The sequence below is a fragment of the Garra rufa genome, chromosome 4 (genome assembly GCF_049309525.1).
Source record: "Garra rufa chromosome 4, GarRuf1.0, whole genome shotgun sequence".
Classification (NCBI taxonomy): Eukaryota; Metazoa; Chordata; class Actinopteri; order Cypriniformes; family Cyprinidae; genus Garra; species Garra rufa.
In genome coordinates, this window is record NC_133364.1 from 21,674,315 (window position 1) to 21,697,930 (window position 23,616).

Here is a 23,616-nt window from a genome sequence, read left to right on the forward strand (position 1 = left end):
TTTGGCATATTACAAACCCCTCATCTTGGCACAGCTATTGCTTAATAATCAACCTCATTAATAGTGTGGTTTTAATACACATAGTAGCTCAAAGTGCTTTACAGAAAAGTAACCAATAACCATCTAAACACAGCTGCAAAGTGAATAGCATGCCTTAAAGGCTAAACAGTATAATTGCAAACATACAAAGCCAGCAATATAAAATAACCTTTCAGGAAATTGCTATCGACAAGATCGCATCGCGTTTTGTAGAATATAAAAACTAAGCATACAAAGAATATATGTTTTTTTTTATTTCTGGTTTGTGAAATATTTACAAATGTACCCATTTAACCCCATATAACATCTGGGGGAAAAAATCCCTTTACGTGTCTTTTTTTGTTGGTGCTCTTCCATCGCAAATGTGTGTATAGAAAAGTGCATAATTTTCCCCATACGTATTGGCATCAGGAATCAGTGTCCATATGGGTAGTAAAATATGATTTTACTCTCAGACTGAGAGCTGGGGAATCATCTTTGGTCAACAGCATGATTTTGAGCTTCAGTTTTAATAGGATGTCGCTGAACACTGTAGTCACCTGAAAAAAAAACTAACTTTGCTCTTTGGCCAGGGAGAACTTTTTTCCCCTAATTTCTTGGAATGTTTTCTATGTTTCCCTTTTCACCACTTCAACCATTTATACCATGCTGTTTTTACTTGACTTCGAAGCCCAGCTTGATCTGTGTCTGCTTCAAGGCCATCTCCTCCACAAATCTTACATCCACATTCTCCTGCTCCTCAAAAGGGTTCTGAGCTGAAATACAACACCCACACCATTATTACCTTACAGTAAATGACAGTTACTATCCTACAACATATTTTATAAATGACTTAATCTTTAAAAAAACGTGTACCTTGTTCCTCCCTGTTCGAGAGAATCTTGGTGAGGTAGTTTAGAGGCAGGAAATCAGGATAGAAACATGACTTGCTGTAGTCCAAGAGTGCAGAGTCCTAAAAAAATATCATGTGTTTAGCTGGTAAACATGGGAGCAGTTTTTCTGATCTGAGAGCCAAGACTATGATTCAGATTCCAAAGAATCAAAACCCTCAATTCTTTGATCGATTAAGAACTGAACATCTAAACAGCAGCTGTAATATTTTATTCAGCGTCTAGTGTAATAAGCTAATATTACTTTCAGTTGTTTGGCAGATATTCAAACCAGTTTCATGTCAAGAAAGAAACGAAACGCACCCTCAGCTCAAACTGTAGTAATAGCATACTGGTGAAATGGACAAATGCTATGTATTTGTGTTTGCGTTCTGAAGAGCATCAAAGGTTTCTATTTACAATGTGTTTTGTTTTGTAGCATTGAACAATGTCAATTACAGACCAAATTTTTTTACAGATTATTTACTCACCCCCTTGTCATCTAAGATGTTGATGTCTTTCTTTCTTCAGTCGTAAAGAAATTATGTTTTTTGAGAAAAACTTTTCAGGATTTCTCTCCATATAGTGGACTTCTATGGTGCCTGCGAGTTTGAACTTCTAAAATGCAGTGTAAATGCAGCTTCAAAGGGCTCGAAACGATCCCAGCCAAGGAAGAAGGGTCTTGTCTATTAAAACGATTGGTTATTTTCTGAAAAAATAAAATAAAATAACCCCCCCCCCCACACACACACACAATTTATATACTTTTTCACCTCAAATGCTTGTCTTATCTAGCTCTGCATATACTCTTGTGTATTCCAGTTCAAGACAGTTAGGGTATGTAAAAAAACTTCCATCTCAGTTTCTCGACCAACTTCAAAATTGCCCTACATCACTGTTTTACCTTTTTTTGTAAAGGGCGTTTGATCTTCTTTGCACGTTCACTTTGTAAACACTCAGTCGGTACTTCTGCAGCAATGTAGTTTTGAAGTTCGAGGAGAAAATGAGATAGAAATGAGGAAATGAGTTTTTCGACCTACCCTAACTGTCCTGAACCAGAATACAGAGTACACGCAAAGTTAGACAAGACAAGCATTTGAGGTTAAAAAGTATATGAATTGGTTATTTTCTATAAAAAACAAAAACAAAAAACAAATCGTTTAACAAGATCAGACCCTTCTTCCTCAGCTGCGATCATTTAGAGCCCTTTGAAGCTGCATTTAAACTGCATTTTGGAAGTTCAAACTTACGGGCACTAAAGAAGTCCACTATATGGAAAGAAAACCTGAAATGTTTTCCTCAAAGAACTATTTCTTTATGACTAAAGAAAGAAAGACATGAACATCTTGGATGACAAGGGGGTGAGTGGAAGTGAACTTCTCCTTTAAAAACGCATTGTGTTGAAGTTAGTCAGAATCCACTCACAGCTCAAAATGCTAGAGCTTTTGTTCAGCGCTGAGTTCTGCGCATTTGTGAATCATCTCTTTGCATGCTTTCTAGGCTATAGGCTATATTAGGGAGAGCCCCTTGATTTCCGTGATATGGAAAACGTGGACAAAATCATGAAATCCAGTCATAAAAACGGAATTTACTCCATAATGCGGAATGTCACGGAATTTGACAAATTTTCAACAAATAAATTAACAGTAGGTCAGTACACTTAAATCAAAACACCATACAGACTAGTGTCTGTGAATATTAAGATGCAAAAACACTATTTAAATGAGTCCTGCATGTTCTGCGTTTCTCATATACTGAAGCGCACATGACGCTTGTGATGTTTTACGCCTCAATATAGAAGTAGCCTACATGAACATATAAACATCGTCTGTTTATAAAACTCTGAGAGGCACTTCATCAGCATTTTATCATACACAAAGGTCATACTTAAAGGTCAACACCTCAAAATAAAAGTTTGGTTTAACTTGAAGAAACTGTGACAGAAATATATAACTTAATGTAATGATAGTACTATCACTAGTAGTGAAATTATTATTAGAACATTATTTTTAAGGAATATTTACCAAATGTACAAAACTTTTAATATAAAATCAATTAATTAAAGAATCTTTTGTTTATTAAAATGTAATGAAACCATTCAAAAGGAATCCAGAAAATTAAACTAAATTTCATTATTCTTATTATTTTAATTAATTAGACATGCTTTTTTAATTTAACCAATACAACAGAGCTTTGGTTTTTAGTAAGATGTTGCTAATATTAAAATTTCTATACATTACTACAGTCACCTGAATAGATGGAATCAATTAATTAGATATGCTTTCGGTTATTAAAATTGAATGAAACCATTACAATGGAATCCATAAAATTAATGGAACACACAGAATTTGGTAAAAAATACAACTAAACTTGAAAAAAAAGGAAAAATGGATTTTATAGGGCCTTAAATTATTTTTGTTAAACTTTTAATAAGTTGCTGTTAAATTGTTGCTGTTAAAAAGCAATTTCAATTAATTACACTTGCTTTTTAAAATGTAATAATTAAAACAGAGTCAAGAAATGTTAAAACAGAAAAAAATCTAAATCAAGATCAAATAAAATGGAAATTGGAACAAAATTTAAATGGAATTTGGGAAAAAATAAAACAGATTTCATAGTGCCTTAAATAGGCAATAAGCCTTTCATAATTTGGTTCTGGTTCAGAAACCGTGTCTGCATCTCTGCCATATTCACCATGTTCTCTGCATTTTTTTCCAGCAGTGTCCTGACGTATTCTCTGGAGATGCATGCGGAAGTGATGGGGTGATCCCACTGCTGGCTCATTTTCTGCTCCATATGCTAATTATAAACGCATAATGTCAACATGAAATGGCATTTACAACATGTAATGTGACATTTATGATTCAAATGGAATATTCATTAAATAAAATTGTTGGGTGGGACGTTGGGAGTTGATTGGATTAACACTGATTGGATTAACATTAATTTTATCCCTAATTAAAATACTGTGTTAATTATGTGTTAACATTTTTACATCCCAGAGAAGGAATATCATCTATTTTGATGATAGATTCCGAAGAAAATTTAGATTCATTGGAATAACATGCACTGATGATTCAATTACAATAACACCTGCTGCACTTTCTCACTTGGCTGCCTTGAGACTAGAAAACAAAGACTGAAGCCCAAGCACATCTCGTGACCCAAAGCATGACCACAAACATGCTCACATTCCTTTTCTTCTAAACAGAATTAATCCTGACATCTACAAAAGCAGCTCCAAGCGCTGAGAAAGAAGTGAGGCAGGCGTCGGATTCCATAAGACAGATTTCAAAAGAAGAGTTAGGTAGGAAACTTACCTCAGGAAGTCTTTTCAGAATACTGAACTTCAACTGCTCGTTGGCATCACTGTTATCTAAATCTGTTGTGAGGTAGATAGACAGGAAGAGTAAGAGAACATAACATTGTTTCTTTAATAATGTGGTTTCGTATTTATCTAAAAGTCACTGTTTGATTCAAATCTAATTCATTTTCTCCAGGTCAGGGATACGTTTTTGCCTATTGGAGACCTTAATGCGGTGACCAAGAATATGCTGCAGGGAAGCACAGGAGTTCAAAGGTGACTGTATATAAATGGACAGCTTTCAGAACAGGGTATATTAAAATGTGACCCTGGACCACAAAACCAGACAAAAGGGACATTTATACATCATCTGAAAGCTGAATAAATAAGCTTTTCATGAATATATGGTTTGTTAGGATAGGCCGAAATACAACAATTTGAAAATCTGGAATCTGAGGGTGCAAAAAAAATCTAAATATTTAGAAAAGTTGTCTTAAAAGTTGTCCAAATTAAGTTAGCAATGCGTATTACTAATCAAAAATTAAGTTTTGATATATTTACGGTAGGAAATATCTTCATGGGACATCTTTACTTAATATCCTAATGATTTTTGGCATAAAAGGGTCACATATGTGTTCAAATAAATACCTGTCATAAGGCGTGAAACAAATGGTTCTGTGAGCTGAAGAAGGCCGTGGTCCACATACTGGAGAAATGTGTGCTGTGGGAGACAACGGACTCCGAGCACACTTAAGAGTGTAGAATAACCTACAAGTGCACACATAATAAGCAATTTAACAAGTTCTTCAAACCAGTTTGATAGATAAGCTGGACAGAAATGAAGCGCTTGGTCAGTGACTCCACTGCTAATCATCTTCCAAGCAGGCCTGAGCCCAGGCCAAAGCATTTGTGTCAAAGTGTGGATCCACCCAGATAGATTTGGCACACTTTAGATTTCAGAAACAGCTTTTTTCCCTCACTGGGTCATAGAATCAGACACACCCAATAGCTACATGGAAATTCATTTGGATTTTGGAGAGATGCTCATTTGATTAATCTTTAGAGAGTTCAAATGTCAGCCATGGGAGAACTGAAGATTCAGTTTTTCCTTTTGGCATCGTTAAACAAACTCTAAATATGTCTAAACATGGAAGAAAATAAACAGCAGCTCCCTTTTTCTTAATATAATAACAACATTAACTCTGTGAGACCCAGTGACCTGCTTGTAGACAGCATAAACATACACCCAACAAGAAGGCTGTTGAAGACTCTTCATTTACGCTAAAAATTTAATACAAAAATCATGTTTTTCTGGAGAAAAACACCACACCAAGACCTGATTCAAAATGGCAAATGAGGTGAGAGAACTGTCCCTGCATCCAAAGATGCCTACTTCCCTATTATATAGTAGATGAAAAGCAGTACGAGAACTTATAGTACTATAAACTTAAAAATAAAAAACGCGAAAAGTAAGCTAAAAGTTCTCAGATGACCTACTACACTACCAGTCAAAAGTTTTTGAACAGTAAGATTTTTAATGTTTTTTAAAGAAGTCTATTCTGCTCACCAAGCCTGCATTTATCTGATCCAAAGTACAGAAAAAACAGTTTACCATTTAAAGAAACTGCTTTCTATTTCAATATATAAGCTAAATTTTAAGCATATTATTATTATTATCAATATTTAAAACAGTATTTTTTCAGTATTTGATGAATATAACGATCCAAAGATCAGCATTTATCTGAAATTTAAAAAAAAAGCTTTTGTACACTATACCATTGAAAAGCTTGAAGTCAGTATATTTTTGGGGGGTGGGGAGGGTGGGAAATATAGAAATTAATACTTTTATTTAGCAAGAATGCTTTAAAATTGATCAAAAGTGATGATTAAACATTTATATGTTACAAATGATTTCTATTTAGAAAAATGCTGTTCTTCTGAACTTTCTATTCATCAAGGAAACCTGAAAAATTCTATTTAGCTTTTTTCAACATAATAATAACGATGAATGTTTTTAAGCAGCAAATCAGAATGATTTCTGAAGGATCATGTGACTAGAGTAATGATATTAAAAATTCAGCTTTGAAATCACAGGAATAAATAACATTTTAAAGTATATTCAAATAGAAAACGGTAAAACCATTTCAATTTTTTACTGTTTTGCTGTACTTTGTATCAAATAAATGCAGGTTTGGTGAGCAGAAGAGAATTCTTTAAAAAACATTAAAAATCTTACCTTTTAAAACTTTTGACTGGTAGTGTACATCTACCCAGATTTTGAAGTATGCATCTGATGGACTAATTTACTATCCTATGTGGCCACAGGAGTGACCCAACTGATACCATAGGTCCCATGACAAATGTAGAAAGTCATGAAGTAAGTTAGTACTTTCTATATTTTAGATATAGTGAATATACTTTTATGTCATTAAATACTGAGATATATTCATTAAAAATGTTAAATCTAATTCAAATAGACTTTTTGCTAAAGTATACTGTAGTAAGGTGCTAACATCAAACTCTATTGGAATCAATTGTGAGTCGAGTCTCTACATGTAAGGTGGGAGATTTGTGTGAGTTACTGCCCATGTAGAGCGTTCCAAGTCGCAACTACGAGTTTCAGTTAGGATTCTGTCTTAATAGGCAGGTAGTATACAAAAGGCAGCTCACTAGGATTCAGAACTGTTTTCAAAGTGTTCTCAGATTGTCTCAGTCAGGCGTCCTCTTACCTGGAGGGAGGGGGAGGCAGAGGCCTTTAGTTGCTTCCAGAATGCGAAACATCGCATGAAACATCGCCCACTCTTCTGAACTACCCTGCTGCTTACTAAAACAGAGAATTAAAGGATTTAGGTTCAAGGAATCAAGCACTCTCATTTCCCCCAAAATATGGACAGGTGCACATACATGCAAAGCACCCAAGGGCCCAACTTCAGCTTCTGCCACATCCGTTCCAATATGTGCCAAATTAGTTCCAGCTAAACAGAAAACACAGTCATATATTACAAAAAAAAACATATATTACAGCAAACACCAGATTCAAGAAAACACCCATCCTATATGAATCTGTCAAGATGTTTAGTAGAAATAAACTCTCACGTTCTGTCAAAGTTTGCACTGGACAGTCTGACTCACTCTACCTTCCTGTTTTCAATAAGTGCACAAAATTCCCGAGCACCACCCCTGCTCATTTTAGTTTCACTTGAGCAAGCTTATTAGCTCCAACACGAGCTTACGCTAGGATGATCACGCTTGGGTTGTCACATCCTCATGCTCGCCCCGGTCTAAAAACAGGAAGGACCACTAAAGTCTGCTTCCCCTCTGGTTTCCCAGACTAACTCGATCCAGTGGCAATTTGGTGGAAACAGATATATAGTGCATATCTTGAACTATTCTTCCTTGACGTAACAGGAGAGTAGTACATTATGTGGGTTCGTTCCAATCTTCCAAACAGGAGGAAGATAACTGTGTTTTGGCATAAGGACAAGAGTTTATCGCTCTGGGACAGAAGGTCGTCGCCCTGTGCATATTTAAAGACTCATTTTGGTCCACAATTTATAATCTAATCACAGAATAGGTTTATCAGTTGATCTAGTGGCAAACTTGAAACACTTAAATACTCAAAAATGGGTGTTTTGCTTAAGGTGCTGCTTTGTTTTGAGTCGACAGGAGGTTTGTCCCACAGCTGCCAATTGCTAACACGTGTGCTGCAAAAGATCTCTGGCATAATGATGTCGCAAGAGCACAAACACATACCAGCTTTGCAGCATAATTCACCACCAGTGAATCGATCCTTTTCTTCCCCAGTCGTGATAAATGTCTGTTTAAGTGTTCTCTGAGTTTGTCCACCATCTGAAAAAGACAGATATTTTATGTCTTTGTGTTTTATATCTTTGGGAATTGTGTTGCATGACATGAAATTGCAGGCTGATTGGGGGATGCTTGTGATTCTTTTTGCTGATGAGAGGCTTGGTCTCTGCAGAGTGCATGTTCATTCTGACTTTTCTTAAACATGCAGAGACAGATCCTTACCCTGTTCAGCACTGAACTGGCAAGCAATTCCAGCTGCAGTGCTGAACCCATTCCCCACTGAGAGTCTCTGCATTATCCTGTCTTCTCGTACATTTTTCTTACGTGGATGACCAGCCTTTATGGGGGACTTTAATGAATTTGTGTCATAGCAAAGCTGCAATATTTGAGAAATCACAGTTTTGGAATGACTAACTTTTCTTGCAATGGAAGGAATGAAAGGACAGCCTCCCGTCGCAGGGTTTTAGTTACCTTAGAGCGACCCGCGATCTTGCAATCTCAGTGAAAATTAGAGAAATGCTGCTAGTTAAATAGGGTTTGTCATGCTGTATGTGGCCTTGGACCACAAAACCAGACTTAGTCACACGGGTATATTTGTAGCAATAGCCAAAAATACATTGTATGGGTCAAAATGATCAATTTTTCTTTTATGGCAAAAATCATTAGGATAGTAAGATCATGTTCCATGAAGACATTTTGTAAATTTTCTACTGTAAATATATCTAAACTTAATTTTTAATTAGTAATATGCATTGCTAAGAACTTCATTTGGACAAATTTAAAGGTGATTTTTTTTCACCCTCAGATTTTCAAATAGTTGTATCTCATCCAATTATTGTCCTATCCTAACAAACCATACATCAATGGAAAGCTTATTTATTCAGCGGCTGATGTATAATTTCAGATGGTGTATAAATCTCAATCTCAAAAAATGTAACCTTATGACTGTTTTTGAGGTCCAGGGTCACATATATTACGGAAATTATGTGTTCGTTTTCGAATGTCTCATTTAAATTTTTTATACTGTGCTTCAGAATACAATTCATTTATGAAAAAAACTGCCCTTCTACTCCTGTTAGGATAACTTTAAATTGTACTAAGCAGTGACCTTGACATTTAGGAAATTGCAGGTTCTTTAATTTTGATTTCCACTGTCTATATATGTAATTAAGAAGACCACCAAGTGATCCAAGAGACATGAATATAATATAACTATAAAGGAAATTGGTTGCTTATGCTCAATTATGCAGTTTAGCAGTCATTATCCAAGGAAATGTGACTGTAGAACGACTACTGACTACTAAGAATCATGTATTCCAGAAAGCTGTACAGTAAATTACAAACATAAAATTTTAAATTAAATGAAATCTTTATTGGATTTATCCAACTGGATGATTTTAACAATGATGATCTCACATTCAATCCTCGTTAGATTTGGAGTGAGGTGTGCATACAAGAATAATAAATCTTGAGGCCTAATGCGGACACAAGAACATTTTAAGGAAAGTCTCTGTGTGAGGGCAGTCAAGTCCTCTCTTTCCAATTAGTGCTTTTATCCTCACTGTCATTGTCAAGGATTATCTAATGCTCTTGTCCTCTGTTCACTCTGATTTCAGCTACTTTGATGGCATATCTGCTTATTTTGTATGTAGATTTACAGCTGACTACTGCTGGATGATGAACTGACAGGTCCACTACTCACCAGGCCCACCAGCACCCTCTGCTGTTGGTCCTCCTCTTGAAACAATGGAACTACACGCTTATCTGGAAGGACAGAGAGTAAGTGAGAGTTTAAGGTTTAGTTTACACAAACCTGTCATCATTTACTCATCCAATGCTGTTACAAACCCATATCCACCTTATTCTTCAACACGGAAGTAAGCCTATAGACAAGACTTCCGGTTCATTAGCCTCTATATGAAAATAAATAACGAGAAGAATAACAACCTGCAGTAAACGGTAAAATTGTTTACAGTTTGTGTTCATAATTACGATGATATATTAATAAAATAATATGGTAAGAAACATCAATTTGCAATATCAAGCAGCAAAACAAGCTGTTTTGTACAGCTAAAAATAACTGGACGCAGATGAGACTGGAAGCCAGACCCATAAAATTTACAAATTACCGTTACGCCCGCTCTCACAGGAAGAATAGCTATAAGTGGATAGCTTTCATTTTTCTTTGGAACCCAAAAGCCTTGCCCTCATCATAGCTCTCATATCTCACTCTCACTAGTGCACATTTAGACTTTTTTGGTCAATATATGATTCTGTTGCATGAAAAAAAGCAGCGTTAACATTCTTTTAAATAGCTTCTTTCGTGTTCCACAGAAGGAAGTCATACAAAATGAGGAACGTGAGTATCAGTAAATGATGACAGACTTTTCATTCTGCCTGAGCTATCCCTATAAGTTCCTGTCAGACAACACTGAACGATTTTAACAGTTCAACACATTTCTGTTATTTTTACAGGAACTGGAAATCAAGCTTTTTGGTGAATGACAAGCTGTAAAAAAGTGAAGGTATTCTGACTAACACAATTTGTGTGTGTTTTGTAGTTGATACTGTAATCACTCTTATATAACAGTATGGAATTCCTCCTCCCATTTCCCTCGTATCTAAAGAGGTGCTTGATTAACTACGCACAAACCTGGAGACCGATTACATGCAAACCAGAGAATGTGACCCTGAAACTCTAGTTGCTGGGACTTTCCATGAAAGTTTGAAATATTTCCAGGATTTGATCAGGGATAAATAATCTCACAAGTAAGTGGCCTTTCATTGACACAACTGGCCATTTAAACTGAGTTTCTCTTACCTAAACGCCAGGTGTCCACCATGGACAGAACTCTACATGTAAGAAACAAACATGAAAGAAGTATTTTAATTATATCAAGCTGCGTTTCACCTCTTGGTCTCATCAAACATCAACAGCAAAACAGCAAAAGTAAAAACTTTAAAGAGGTTCAACTTATTCATATAAGAGCTAGTTTGCTTTGCATGAAATGGTCTCTATGCACACATAATATTTGGCACATGCCGAACTCCACCCACTTTTTTGTGTTCTCCTCTATTTGGCGTTGACAGCGGGGAGATTTTTTCTTCTCGGAGTTCTGCAGCAATAACAAAAACGCATATTATTAAACAGACAGTTGTAGCATAGGTGCTGACCAGTCAATATAGGCCCTTCATTTTTATAACAATATAAATAATATATACTGCATATAATATTATTTTTTAAAGCATATAAATGTATATTTATGTAGCTACCTAACCATTCAATATATTATAACTAGGGCTGTCGATAAAAAAACAATCTTGTGTAATTATTCAGTTCTGCAATTTGTTTGAATTATACATTTCTTAAACCTCTGTATTTCTCAAGAAAAATCATACAAATGTGCTGGGATTCAATTATAAAACATCTTTCCCAATATGGCCATAAAGATGTTTTCGCCACAAGTCTGCAGTCTTCAGCTGGTGTTCACATTTTCTATGAATGACGATGTTTCACCCGTGGGTAATATTTAACTTTTTGAGCTTTAGTGATGATTTACAAATGACTTTTGTTAAACATCTCGCCTGGGTTTAATTTAAAACTTTTAAAATTATGTGTAAACAAAGTCTCTCTCTATTTACTAAAAAATGCATGCTCCGCTGGGGTCTTTTAGTGAATGTGTGTGTAAAAATGGACACTTGTGCTGTGACTCCAATCAGTTCTAATCAATTTATACAAATTCCACAGAACATAATTCAACTTTTTGACCAAATTAAATAAACATTTTAACAAATTTGATTAAATTTCAATATAGATTCTGGGTCACTTCAGTCCTGGTGATAGTGCTCACCATAGCAGCTTGAAATCTGTTCCAGTCCTCCTTAATCAGACTGGTCCTGAAGCGTGGGCTTGGGACCGCCTCAAAGTACCTCATCTTGTCCAAAACATGCTGTAGCTCCTCCCAGTAACCCTGCAGGCTTTTAGGCTTTAACCCAGAGAAATCAAAATTATTACCACAGTAATAAAATACAATTACAACATTATCACAAAAGAAGATTTGCAAAACTGATTTTTCATAAATAAAGCTGTCAAGCACATAAGTCACTGTTCCCTTTTGACAAATTAAGTGTGTCTTAGTGATCGATCTGGACTGAAGCCCTGGCAAATGTTTGGGGGGGGGGGTTCACAATTTTATTCTGATCTATCAATTTTTTGGTTTCAGTTGACAGTTTAAATATATTTCACCATTTAAACATTTCCTGTTGATATGTTTTCTGCTAACAACTCTCCCAAGCAGATTTAATGAATTAGATATGGATTCTCCTTAGTCTGGTTCAGTCTATGCACTAGTACTGATCTGCCATTGTTAATTCTGCCATCTAGTGTTTGGAAAGTGAACTGCTTTTTGCTCTTGAAGTTATTTGTCAGCCCATTTAATGTCTCTAATCTGGCATACAGCAAATTAATCGTGCACAATGTGCTCAGTAACATGTATCAAGAAAGTAAATCGGATATTTTTTATTTCAAAGTTGACTTTAAATTATAAATAGTGATCATCTTAAATGCTGTTTATCATGGAAAGAACATTTCATGTAACATATTAATGCATATATATTCTAGAGTATCTCTTACCTTCCCTTTGATTATTGCTTGACAGAGCAGTTCAGGGGTGCATTTAACCCCAGGGATTGCCGTCAGAGCCACAGGAAGCTCCTAGACAAGAGGATATAAGGCCTTCTTTTATGCTTACATTAAACAGATTAAAATTCACAGCAGATATTTTAGAAAGAGTAATTATAAAAAGTACTCATTGCACCTTTTTCTCGAACACACAGGAGTATGGCAACAACTTATCTAGGCTCACACACTTCTGGTAGCTTATTCTGTACAGAGTGGCTGAAATTAGAGATATACAGTTAATTCTAATCCCAGTTTTGCATGCTAAACAGCCATGGGCCACATAAACACAAGCACTCACCTAGAATAAATTCCTGAATCTGATCGAAAGCATCAAAGCTCATGACATTCTCACTGATCCAGTTTATAATCTGAAACCACATAGAAATGAGATTCACACATTTGAGCGAATTTTCAGCACATCCTTATTACAAAACTAATCTATTTGTTTCTTTCTTTCTCTCTCGCTCACCTTGACCTCTATTACAGGATTTGGCTGCAGGAAGACCAGCATGCAGTGTAGAGCAGCAAGCCGCTGGGCTTCAGGCCTGCCTGAACTGAGAAGCTCAAGCAGGAAGTCAGGGTTGAGCTCCATGGTGTAAATCCTGCCAGCTCGGATATCAAGCAGCCTGCTGCCAGACACTCTCACAACCTCTCTGCCTGAACCTAGGGCATCAATGTGACCATCTGCCCCTGTGAGAAAGCATGGAGTAAGGTAACGCACACAGAAAACACACAGAAAATACAGAATGAACCAGTACTGCAGGATCAGTTTAAGCGAATGTATCAAGGGCATTTCAAATTTCAGTTATAATCATCCTAAATATATGTTAAAAATAGAATTTATATTGATCAGCCCTTTTTTTGGCACAACAAAACAAAACAAAAGGCAAGACCAGACAAGATAAGACAAAGCAAAACAAAAAAAGGCAAAACAAAACAAGCCAAGCATAAACTAATTAAAATGAGCCAAAACAATCCAAGCCAGGCCAAGCCTAAACAAAACAAGCCAAAGCAAAATAAAACAAGTCTAAACCAAACAAGCTAAAACAAAACAAGCCAAAACAAGTCAAAGCAAAACAAAACAAGACAAGCCTAAACAAATCAAATCAAGCCAAAACAAAACAGAACAAGCCAAGCCTAAACAAAACAAGCCAAGCTTTAACAAAATAAAACAAACCAAAGCAAAACAAAACAAGCCAAGTCTGAACAAAACAAGCCAAGCCAAAACAAAAAACAAGTCTAAACAAAACAAGCCAAAACAATCCAAGCCAGGCCAAGCCTAAACAAAACAAGCCAAAGCAAAATAAAACAAGTCTAAACCAAACAAGCTAAAACAAAACAAGTCAAAGCAAAACAAAACAAAACAAGACACGCCTAAACAAATCAAATCAAGCCAAAACTAAACAGAACAAGCCAAGCCTAAACCAAAAAAGCCAAGCTTTAACAAAATAAAACAAATCAAAGCAAAACAAAATAAGCCAAGTCTGAACAAAACAAGCCAAGCCAAAAAAAAAAAAAACAAGTCTAAACAAAACAAGCCTAAACAAAACAAGCCAAAGCAAACTAAAGCCTAAACAAAACAAGTCAAAACCAAAAACAAGTCTAAACAAAACAAGCCAAAGCAAAACAAACCAAAACAAAACAAGCCAAGTCTAAATAAAACAAGCCAAACCAAAACAAAAAACAAGTCTAACAAAACAAGCCAAGCCAAAACCAAAACAAGTCTAAACAAAACAAGCCAAGCCAAAACAAAAAACAAGTCCAAGTAAAACAAGCGAAGCCTAAAGAAAACAAGCCAAAACAAAAAACAAGTCTAAACAAAACAAGCCAAGCCAAAACAAAAAACAAGTCTAAACAAAACAAGCCAAGCCAAAACAAAAAACAAGTCTAAATAAAACCAGACAAAAAAAGCCAAGCCTAAACAAAATAAAACAAGCCGAAACAAAACAGGCCAAGCCTAAACAAAACAAGGCGAGTCAAAACAAGACAAGTCTAAACAAAACAAGCCAAAACAAAACAATCCAAAACAAAACATAAGTCTTTACCTGACAGGAAAAGACTGTAGCAGAGCAGGTCTTGTTGTCTGCAGTTGATAAGGTGCAGGAAATGATCAGCTAGGTAAACCACTATATAATAATCTGAAATGAATAAAACATCAACTTAGAAGATAACCTGTGACACTATTTCAGATGAACCACTTACCATCTTTGAATGTACTGTACATAAGAGACTTTAGGACTTGGCTGGATGGATTTCTGTGGGCTGAGTGAGAGATGATGGCTATACTAACCCAGATGAATGAAGATAGGATGGACGGTTGGCAAATTAGCAGGTGCACAGCCCTTCTCTAGAGACACAGTGAACGTCTTACTGCAACCTATCAGAGAGAGTCTAATTAATCCTTTATATAATGATCTGTGTGAATGTTTATATCACTGCAGCATGATATTTTGTACCTCTGTGCACAAACGCAATAGTGTAGGTGGCGTCCTTATGCCAGTGCACCGGATGGCTGTAGCAAACACACATGGTTCCTGTTCAAGATATCCAGTGATTCAGAACAACAACTTATACCACTTCATATCAGATGAATTACATACAAACACAAAATTATAGCTGAAATGCAGATCAGCAGAAATCATGTAGGCGATTTACAGCATACGGTGCCTTCCGGCGATTTACTGTGGGATGATTTCAGGAACTGCTTTTGCAATTATATGCGAGATATCAAACTATATGTGAAGCATGTTGATTATGATTAAATCAGTACATGCAAAAAAGCGGAGAAAATATAAACTTACTCTCTATCCCATGATAAGTTAGAAAAGTGAAAAAACACATAGATGAATATGGAGCCAATGTTTCAGTATTTCACAGTATGAATTCATGTTAAAGAGCACATGCTAAATAACTTGCCTGTTGGGCTGGTGAACACCTCTAACCTGAGACCCTCATCCTTGTCCTGATAGTGATCGTACCCAAAGTTAACAAACCTGTAAGGGTTTTTACAATCATATAATTTATGTTTGTATGTATTCTAAGCTGTTTTGCATGTCTGTAAAGGTGCTGTATGTAACACAATAATACTTTCACAGATATTTAGAAAAAATGTTAAGTTCACATACTTGTTTCCCTAAAAAACAATGCTACAGCCAGTTATTCTACTTTGAAAATGCGCATTCTGTATCAAATTGTTTTTGTTCTGTGTGATTCCACCCACTGCTAATTTAACCAATTGTATTTGAACACCCCGGGTTGCCAGTTGATGTAAAACACAGCGTATTGACGCCACTGAAGGCAGCAAATAAACTGGCTCAGAGATCACAGATTCTGTCCAAACCTAAAACATCTAATTAAAAAGCTCTATGACCAGAGGCATATTAAAACGCAGATAAATCAACTGATAAACTTCCATTGTCAATTGCTCAATATGGCAACCTGCATGAGCGTCAACATTACATACAACACCTTTAACGGCAAAGTCAAATGAATTAAGTCACTCACTGACCTCACAGAAGAAGTTACAGAAGAAATGTTGGGCATTTCCAATGGAAGCTCAAACTGTTGCACATAAAAGCAGTGGTTTTGAATTAATCACTTTCTCTAAATATTATTAAAATAAAGCAGTTCAGATGGGACACAAAAATGTTTACCACAGTCTCAAAGTTGCGATCGGGGTAAAACTGTACACACTTCAGTGTGTGTTTCTCCTGTAGAGTGGAAAAAAAAAGATTGACATATTGGAAATATGTACTGGAAATTTGTCAGAAGTAAAAATAAAAGTGAATTAAAAGAGATTCTGACCCGTGCAGTGAGGTAGAAGAGTCTTTGAGTATCTGAGTCCCATTGGACCCAACTGAAGTCCTCTGCCACTCTCTCTCTGCTCAGACGCTCAGGATTCAGCATTACCTGTGTTTTCACCATTCATAAGAGTATCATTAGATTTGTAATCCTTTATAGTAAAAAATATCTAGAGCAGCCCTTACCACTCTGTAGCCCTCTTGTCTCGTCAAAGTAATGTGGTACTGATCAACATCTGTAGCAAAAAAATAACCATTCATGAAAAATTACAACAGATATATTTAAGCTAGTGGCTTGAAAGTAAGACTTTTGGGTCTTTTGATGTCTCTTACTGAAATATGTAGTTGATAACCCAAGAAAGACTATTATTATTTTTTTTTTTTAAATCCAGATTGTTTCATACATATTTTGGACTATAGTGGGCGCCATTATTTCAATGACATCAAATGGTTGCACTCGGTGAGCTACTGGTGCTACTTTTGCTATTTTTACCACAACACAACTCAGAAAATAAAATGATACCATGACACATTTTGGTTGAAAAGGCAACAAGAGAAGCGATGTTAAGTCTTCATTGCTTTCCTAGCGATAAGAAGAGGAGAAAAGAATGGGAAGATGCCTGTGGACAAATAAAACTTCCTAAAGACCTGCATCTTTGTTCTCTCCACTTCAGTCCTGTTGAGGTTTTTAGTAGACCTCAGCTAATGTAAGAGCTTACAAACGGCAAAGACAAGAAACGCTAGATGCCATCCTGGCAGGATGTAAACATGTTGACGCTTGTCATGACGCCGCAGACATTGAAGGAGTTTCTCTGTGTGGATTTCACTCAATATCCAGGGGTGTTTAGATTCCTTATGGGAAAAAATCAATAGTACAGCATTTGGTTTAAGCCTACACTTATATCCATCGCCACCTGTAAGCACTTTCAGTAGCTGTGGTCATTGCATTTGTTATTTATTTTAGTTGTGTTGCCATAAAAATAGCAACAGGAAATGCCATTAGCTCACCAAGTGCAACCATTTCTCGTTATCACAATAATGGCGCACCCATAGTTCAAAATATGTAAAAAAAAAAACATATGGATTTTTAAACAAAAGTAAATCTTTTATGGGTTTTCTATAGCCATACAATTTTTTATACCCGGGGTTCCCTTGAACAACATATGGTATAGTCCAATGCAATAAAGCATACTGATAGTTTCTGAAATATTTTCGCAATACATACAGCCATCCTCTGCCGCCAATAGCAAATGGCTCTCCAATACGGTGGTCCGGCATGTCTTAGGATAAAGAAACTATAATGGGAAATAAACAAACAATTTCAATGTGATTTCCACTGGACCATCATAAGGAATTCTGTATTGTGTCATGTGTGTTTCATCACCAGCTTCACATGACAGCTGATCATTACCTGCACTTTAACTTTGCAGTCCACTGCCTTCAGGACCTTTGTGTTGTTGATTGGGTGTATCTCAATGAGAAGAGTTAAACATTTTGACACTAAAGCAAAAAGAAAAGAGAATTATGTCAGGAGTTAAAGAACAACCTAGACAGCATGACTGCAAACCTTTGCTAAACTCATTTATATGCATTTAGATTCTAGTATAACTAGTATACATTTGTGAATATGCCTCTTGAATTTAAAAGAGAAACAAACTAAAGAATCATTAAGCTTATAATTAAACTCTGTATGTAATTGCTGACAGATTTATTTGATCTTTATTTCACATTTATGTTATCAACTTCACTATTATGTTACCACAGCAACCTATAAGAGAAGTGAAAGCATATTGGTATAGCTGCAAAGAAGCTTCTTCCTCCTCAAATGGTCTAACCATAAAAATATTTCAGAATCAGGAACTTGTGACTTTGTGCCATAGAGGCAAATAAAACTATGTTAAACTGTAACTAATAATTGAAAATTACGACGAGTGAAATAGTGGAGTTCAGTCAAATTTATTAAATTGTCTATTTGAATGAATGCAATAACATTTCTGAATGTCTTACAAAACTGATCATTATTATTAGTATTAGCATTATTATTAAATGAATAAAAGGCCCAAAAGAGGTTGAATATAGTTGAATATATTTTAAAATGTAATTTTTCCTGTGATTTCAAATCTGAATTTTTAGCATCATTACTCTAGATCCTTCAGAAATCATTCTAATATTCTGGTTTGCTGCTCAAAAAACATTTATTATTATTACTATTATGTTGAAAACAGCTGAGTAGGATTTTTTTCAGGTTTCTTTGATGAATAGAAAGTTTAGAAGAACAGCATTTATCTGAAATAGAAATCTTTTGTAAGGTTATAAATGGCTTTATTATCCCTTTTGATCAATTTAAAGCATCCTTGCTAAATAAAAGTATTAATTTCTATAATTATACTGACTAAGCTTTTGAATGGTATAGTGTATAATTTTACAAAAGCTTGATCACAGGATCAAATGGAAAGCAGTTATTTTAAATAGTAAAAATATTTCAAAATGTTACCGTTTTCGCTGTACTTTGGATCAAATAAATGCAGGCTTGGTAAGCAGATGAAAATGTTTAAAAAAACATAAACATATCTTACTTTTCAAAAACCTTTGACTGGTAGTGTATACACACACACACACACACACAGACGCACACACACACACACACACACACAACCTTGTGTATTACAGTTAGCAGCACTCCTATTTCTTTAACGTAATTATAACTTTTTATGAAGTTTAATAATCACTGGTTGTATCATGATTCCTGTTTTTCATCCCCAAATGTAATACTAAATGTAATTATACATTTAGTATTAATAAATGTAATAAATGTAATACTAAATGTAATTAAAGTGCAAAATAGGACTATTTATATACCATATTAGGGTTTCAGTAGACATATAGGGACTTCACACACACTCCTAAATACATTCTCGTTTTGCGCACATCTATTTTTAGTTGGTTTAGGTGAAACGCTTGACCTGTCGTGGCCTGCAATTAATATCAAGTCACAGTAAATGATATATTGTTATGAATGATGTCCTGTACCTGGTTTAAAGCGGCCTTCTCCCTGTGTGGACTGAGATAGACTGACCGCTAGTACAGAAAAAGCACACATTAGTAATCCCCTTCTCAAACCCAAAAGGAGATAATTATAAACCAAATAAAACACTAGTAATACAATGATGCATTCCTGCTAAAAATAACTTCTATTTGGCCTGCAGTCTCACCTAGGAGTGTTTCTTCTTTATTTAAAGAGCAGCTGCTGACACACACTTGCTTGTCAAAAGTGTAGAGGAGCTGTGAACACACAAGGCACGTGGTGATGCACAATTCTCACATTTATTTTTAATACATCAATCCAAGTTAACTGGACTGTAAATTTATACTCAGTTTATAATAATGCATATATGATTGGAATTACAGTGCCCTCCACTAATATTGGCACCCTTAGTAAATATGAGCAAAGGTGACTGTAAAAATACATCTGCATCGTTTATCCTTTAGATCTTTAATTTGAAAAATTCACTAAATTCTAACCTTTCATTGAAGTAAAACGATGGAAAATGGGGGGGAAATCTCATTATGAAATAAATGTTTTTCTCTAGTTGACGTTGGCCAAAATTATCGGCAAGTAAAATATCTCTGAAGTATATTCCCATTAATATTACATTTTTTTTTAGCACACCAGGGTGGCTACGCGTATAAAATTGTCCAGCCATGACTTTCTGTTCCACAGGATTATAAATATGAGGAACACAAAAGCCAAATTCCCTTAATTATCCATCAGAAAGATGTAAAACCAAAGAATGTAGTTCTGATATGCAGAACAAGTTTGTTGAGCTTCACAAAATAGAAATTGGCTGTAAGAAAAGAGCTAAAGCATTGAAAATCCCCATTCCCACCATCAGGGCAATAATTAAGAAGTTCCAATCAACTAAAGATGTTACAAATCTGCCTATAAGAGGATGTGTGTCTATATCATCCTAATGCACGATAAGGAGGATAGTTTGTGTGGCCAAAGACTCTCCAAGGATCACAGTTGGAGAATTGCAGAGAATTGTTGAGACTTGGGGTCAGAAAGCCTAAAATAAAATGATCAAACAGCCCCCACATCACCACATGTTGAAAAAAAAATCCTCCGGGCTCACCCAAAAGCAAACTCCAGCATATTCAGTTGTCAGACATGATTGGAACTTCAAACAGGACTGGCTTCTATGGTAAGATGAAACTAAAAATGAGCTTTTTGGCAGCTTACCCTCCAGATGGTTTTGGTGCAGACAGGGATAAAAAAGTACCCCATACCCACGGTTAAAACTACTGCTGGGTCTTTAATGTTATGGACCTATTTTTCTGCCAGAGGTCCTGTACATCTTGTTTAGATACATGGCTTCATGGATTCTATCAAATACCAGCAGATAAAAAATCAAAACCTGACCGCCTCTGTTAGAAATCTTATAATGGGCCATGGTTGCATCTTCCAGCAGGATGATGATCCAAAACAAACATCAAAATCAACACAAAATTGTGTCACTGAGCACAGAATGAAGCTTCTACCATGGCCGTCCCAGTTCCCTGACCTGAACCCTGTATAGAAACTGAAGAGAAGAAGCACCAACATGAAGCTGGGAAGAGAGAGATTCTGTTTGAAGGAATGGTCTCTGATCTCTTGTCAGGTGTTCTCCAAACTCATTAGACATTGTTGAAAAAACTCAGAACTGTTATCTTGGGAAAAGGACATTGCAATAATCGGGTGCCAATAATAGTGGCCAACGTGAACTAGAGAAAAACATTTATTTCATAATGAGATTTCACCCCTAGGTTCTATTGTTTTACTTCAATGACAGGTTAGCATTTTGTAAATTCTTTGAATGAAAGATCAAAAGGATAAATTATGCAGATTTATTTTCAAATCCACCTTTGCTCATATTTACCAAGGGTGCCAATATTAGTGGAGGACACTACATAACCATAGGCCCACTCTCCAACATGGATAGCCATTCTATACCTTATTTTCTGTATTGTGAGGATCATATTTTCCAATTCGTGTAGTTCCTGTTGCACCCTAAACATAAGGATTGGAAAATACAGCTTTTATATAAGAGCAAAACGATAACAGGAAGTGAACACAGTGACATCCATTCAGTTTGCATGTAAGGCATTTACTATAGTGTCTATTGTATGTATGGCACGTAGTGCTCATTTGCCATAGACTGGCGACAGATTGTCCCTGTGCGCGTCACTTGCGCTGCTATGAATGGAACGTAGCGCGCATGACCTGTCAAATTAAAGTGACACATGAAACTAAAGCCAACTTACTCTCCAAGAGTACACGACCCCTCCATCTCTCTCCACACTCAGAATGCGAGGCTCAAGAACACCTGCACACATTATAAACAAGTATATCAACTTGTGTGAATGTGTATACGTTTGTATAAACAATAAGAACATGCCCTCAGCGATGTATTATTAACACCATCAATACTACTACTACTACTACTAATAATGTTATTATTAAATGAGTAAACTATAATATAGCAAGTGTCTTAAGTCCGCTTACCTATATTCGCTCTTTCCTCCTTCGCCAAAATGCTTGACACAACATCTTTTTGAGTATCGAAAACCGTGTTTAATCTCAACATGTGTGTTATTTGTTCTGCACAGATTTAGCAGAAAGCGAGTCCACAGTCCTGAGATTGAGGAAATGACCTGATTTCACGTCTCAGCAGTCATTTAACTGCATACAAACTTTCTGGCTAAACTAAAAACACTACATTTTAGTCGCTTCGGGTTATCGACGTGCTGAACACAGACAGTACGCTAAACATCATCAAAATCTATTACTACTATAACGAATCTATTACTACTATAACGAATCTATTACTACTAGAACGAATCGTTCGTTTGAACCGGCTCTTTAAAATGAATTGGTCGAACTGCTTTGAACTTTAAGAGTTGGAAATGATCAAGGTTACTGAACCTGTGACCTATAAAACATCACGATCGAACCGAAAGTTAATTTCTGAATCTGCCGATCCCGACATCACTTGCGGTGTTTACAAAAGGTCTGCCATATGAGCAAGAAGGCGGATCCAAAACACAGCTGAGCCAATCGGAAGTCACACTCTTTGGTCTACAGAATAGAGTGTTACTGTTGTTACTGTATGATGGATTATATTTATATGTATTTATTTTTGTATTTATAAAATATAATTATAATTTAAATGGTATTATATATTAATTTAGCAAAATATCGATTTGTTTAAAAGTATTACATTTTAATCTTCATACACTGCCATTCAAATGTTTGGGATCAGAAAGATGTCTCATATGAAGTTTCTTATGTTCATCAAGGCTTTTTTTATTTGATAAAAAAAAATAATAATAAAAAAAAAAAAATAATATTGTGAAATATTATTACCACGTAAAATAACATTTATATTTTAATATACATTAAAATGTAATTTATTTCTGTGGTCAAGGCTACTCCAGTCTTCAGTGTCACGTGATTCTTCAGAAATCATTCTAATTTGCTGATTTATTATCAATGTTGAAAACATTTGGACTGCTTAATATTTTGTTGGAACATCTGATGCTTTTTCAGGATTCTTTGATTAAACAAATGTTAAAAAGAACAGCATTTATTTAAAATAGAAATATTTTCTAACAATATACACTGCTGTTCAAAAGTTTGGGGTCAGTACATTTTTATTCTTTCTTTTTTTTAAATAAAATAATACTTTTATTTTGTAAGGATGTGTTAAATTGATAAAAAGTGATAGAAAAGACATACTGTTTAGATTTAAGATTTATATTTGTAATAAATGCTGTTCTTTTTAACTTTTTATTCATCAAAACATCCTGAGATTCTATCACAGGTTCCAAAAATATTTCAACAGGTTGCAAAAATATTTATTTTATGATAATAAATAGGCATATTAGAATGATTTCTGAAGGATCATGTGACACTTAAGACTGGAGTAATGATGCTGAAAATTCAGCTTTTCGTCACAGGAATAAAATATATTTTACAGTATATTAAAATAGAAACCATTATTATATATTGTAATAACATTTCACAATATTACCTTTTTTTCTCCTGTATTTTTGATCAAAAATGATGAGCATAAAAAA

General features: G+C 35.3%; 1 protein-coding gene across 1 annotated transcript; it reads right to left on the reverse strand.

Annotated features, from left to right (window-relative positions):
- Positions 1 to 54: 54 nt before the first annotated feature.
- On the reverse strand, positions 55 to 22,130 carry gsap (gamma-secretase activating protein). Its single transcript, XM_073838204.1, has 31 exons — positions 22,043 to 22,130; positions 21,802 to 21,863; positions 21,491 to 21,547; positions 19,713 to 19,782; positions 19,531 to 19,578; positions 17,912 to 18,000; positions 17,726 to 17,795; positions 16,687 to 16,736; positions 16,505 to 16,609; positions 16,354 to 16,410; positions 16,209 to 16,261; positions 15,617 to 15,693; positions 15,157 to 15,234; positions 14,991 to 15,077; positions 14,746 to 14,838; positions 13,170 to 13,390; positions 12,999 to 13,068; positions 12,837 to 12,916; positions 12,653 to 12,733; positions 11,871 to 12,005; positions 11,077 to 11,135; positions 10,841 to 10,872; positions 9,722 to 9,783; positions 7,966 to 8,061; positions 7,117 to 7,187; positions 6,942 to 7,036; positions 4,861 to 4,980; positions 4,229 to 4,290; positions 3,603 to 3,707; positions 895 to 991; positions 55 to 794 (listed from the first exon to the last, which is right to left on the reverse strand). The coding sequence occupies exons 1-31, from the start codon at positions 22,122 to 22,124 to the stop codon at positions 694 to 696; spliced, it is 2,565 nt and encodes an 854-aa protein (XP_073694305.1). The 5' UTR covers positions 22,125 to 22,130; the 3' UTR covers positions 55 to 693.
- Positions 22,131 to 23,616: the final 1,486 nt, after the last annotated feature.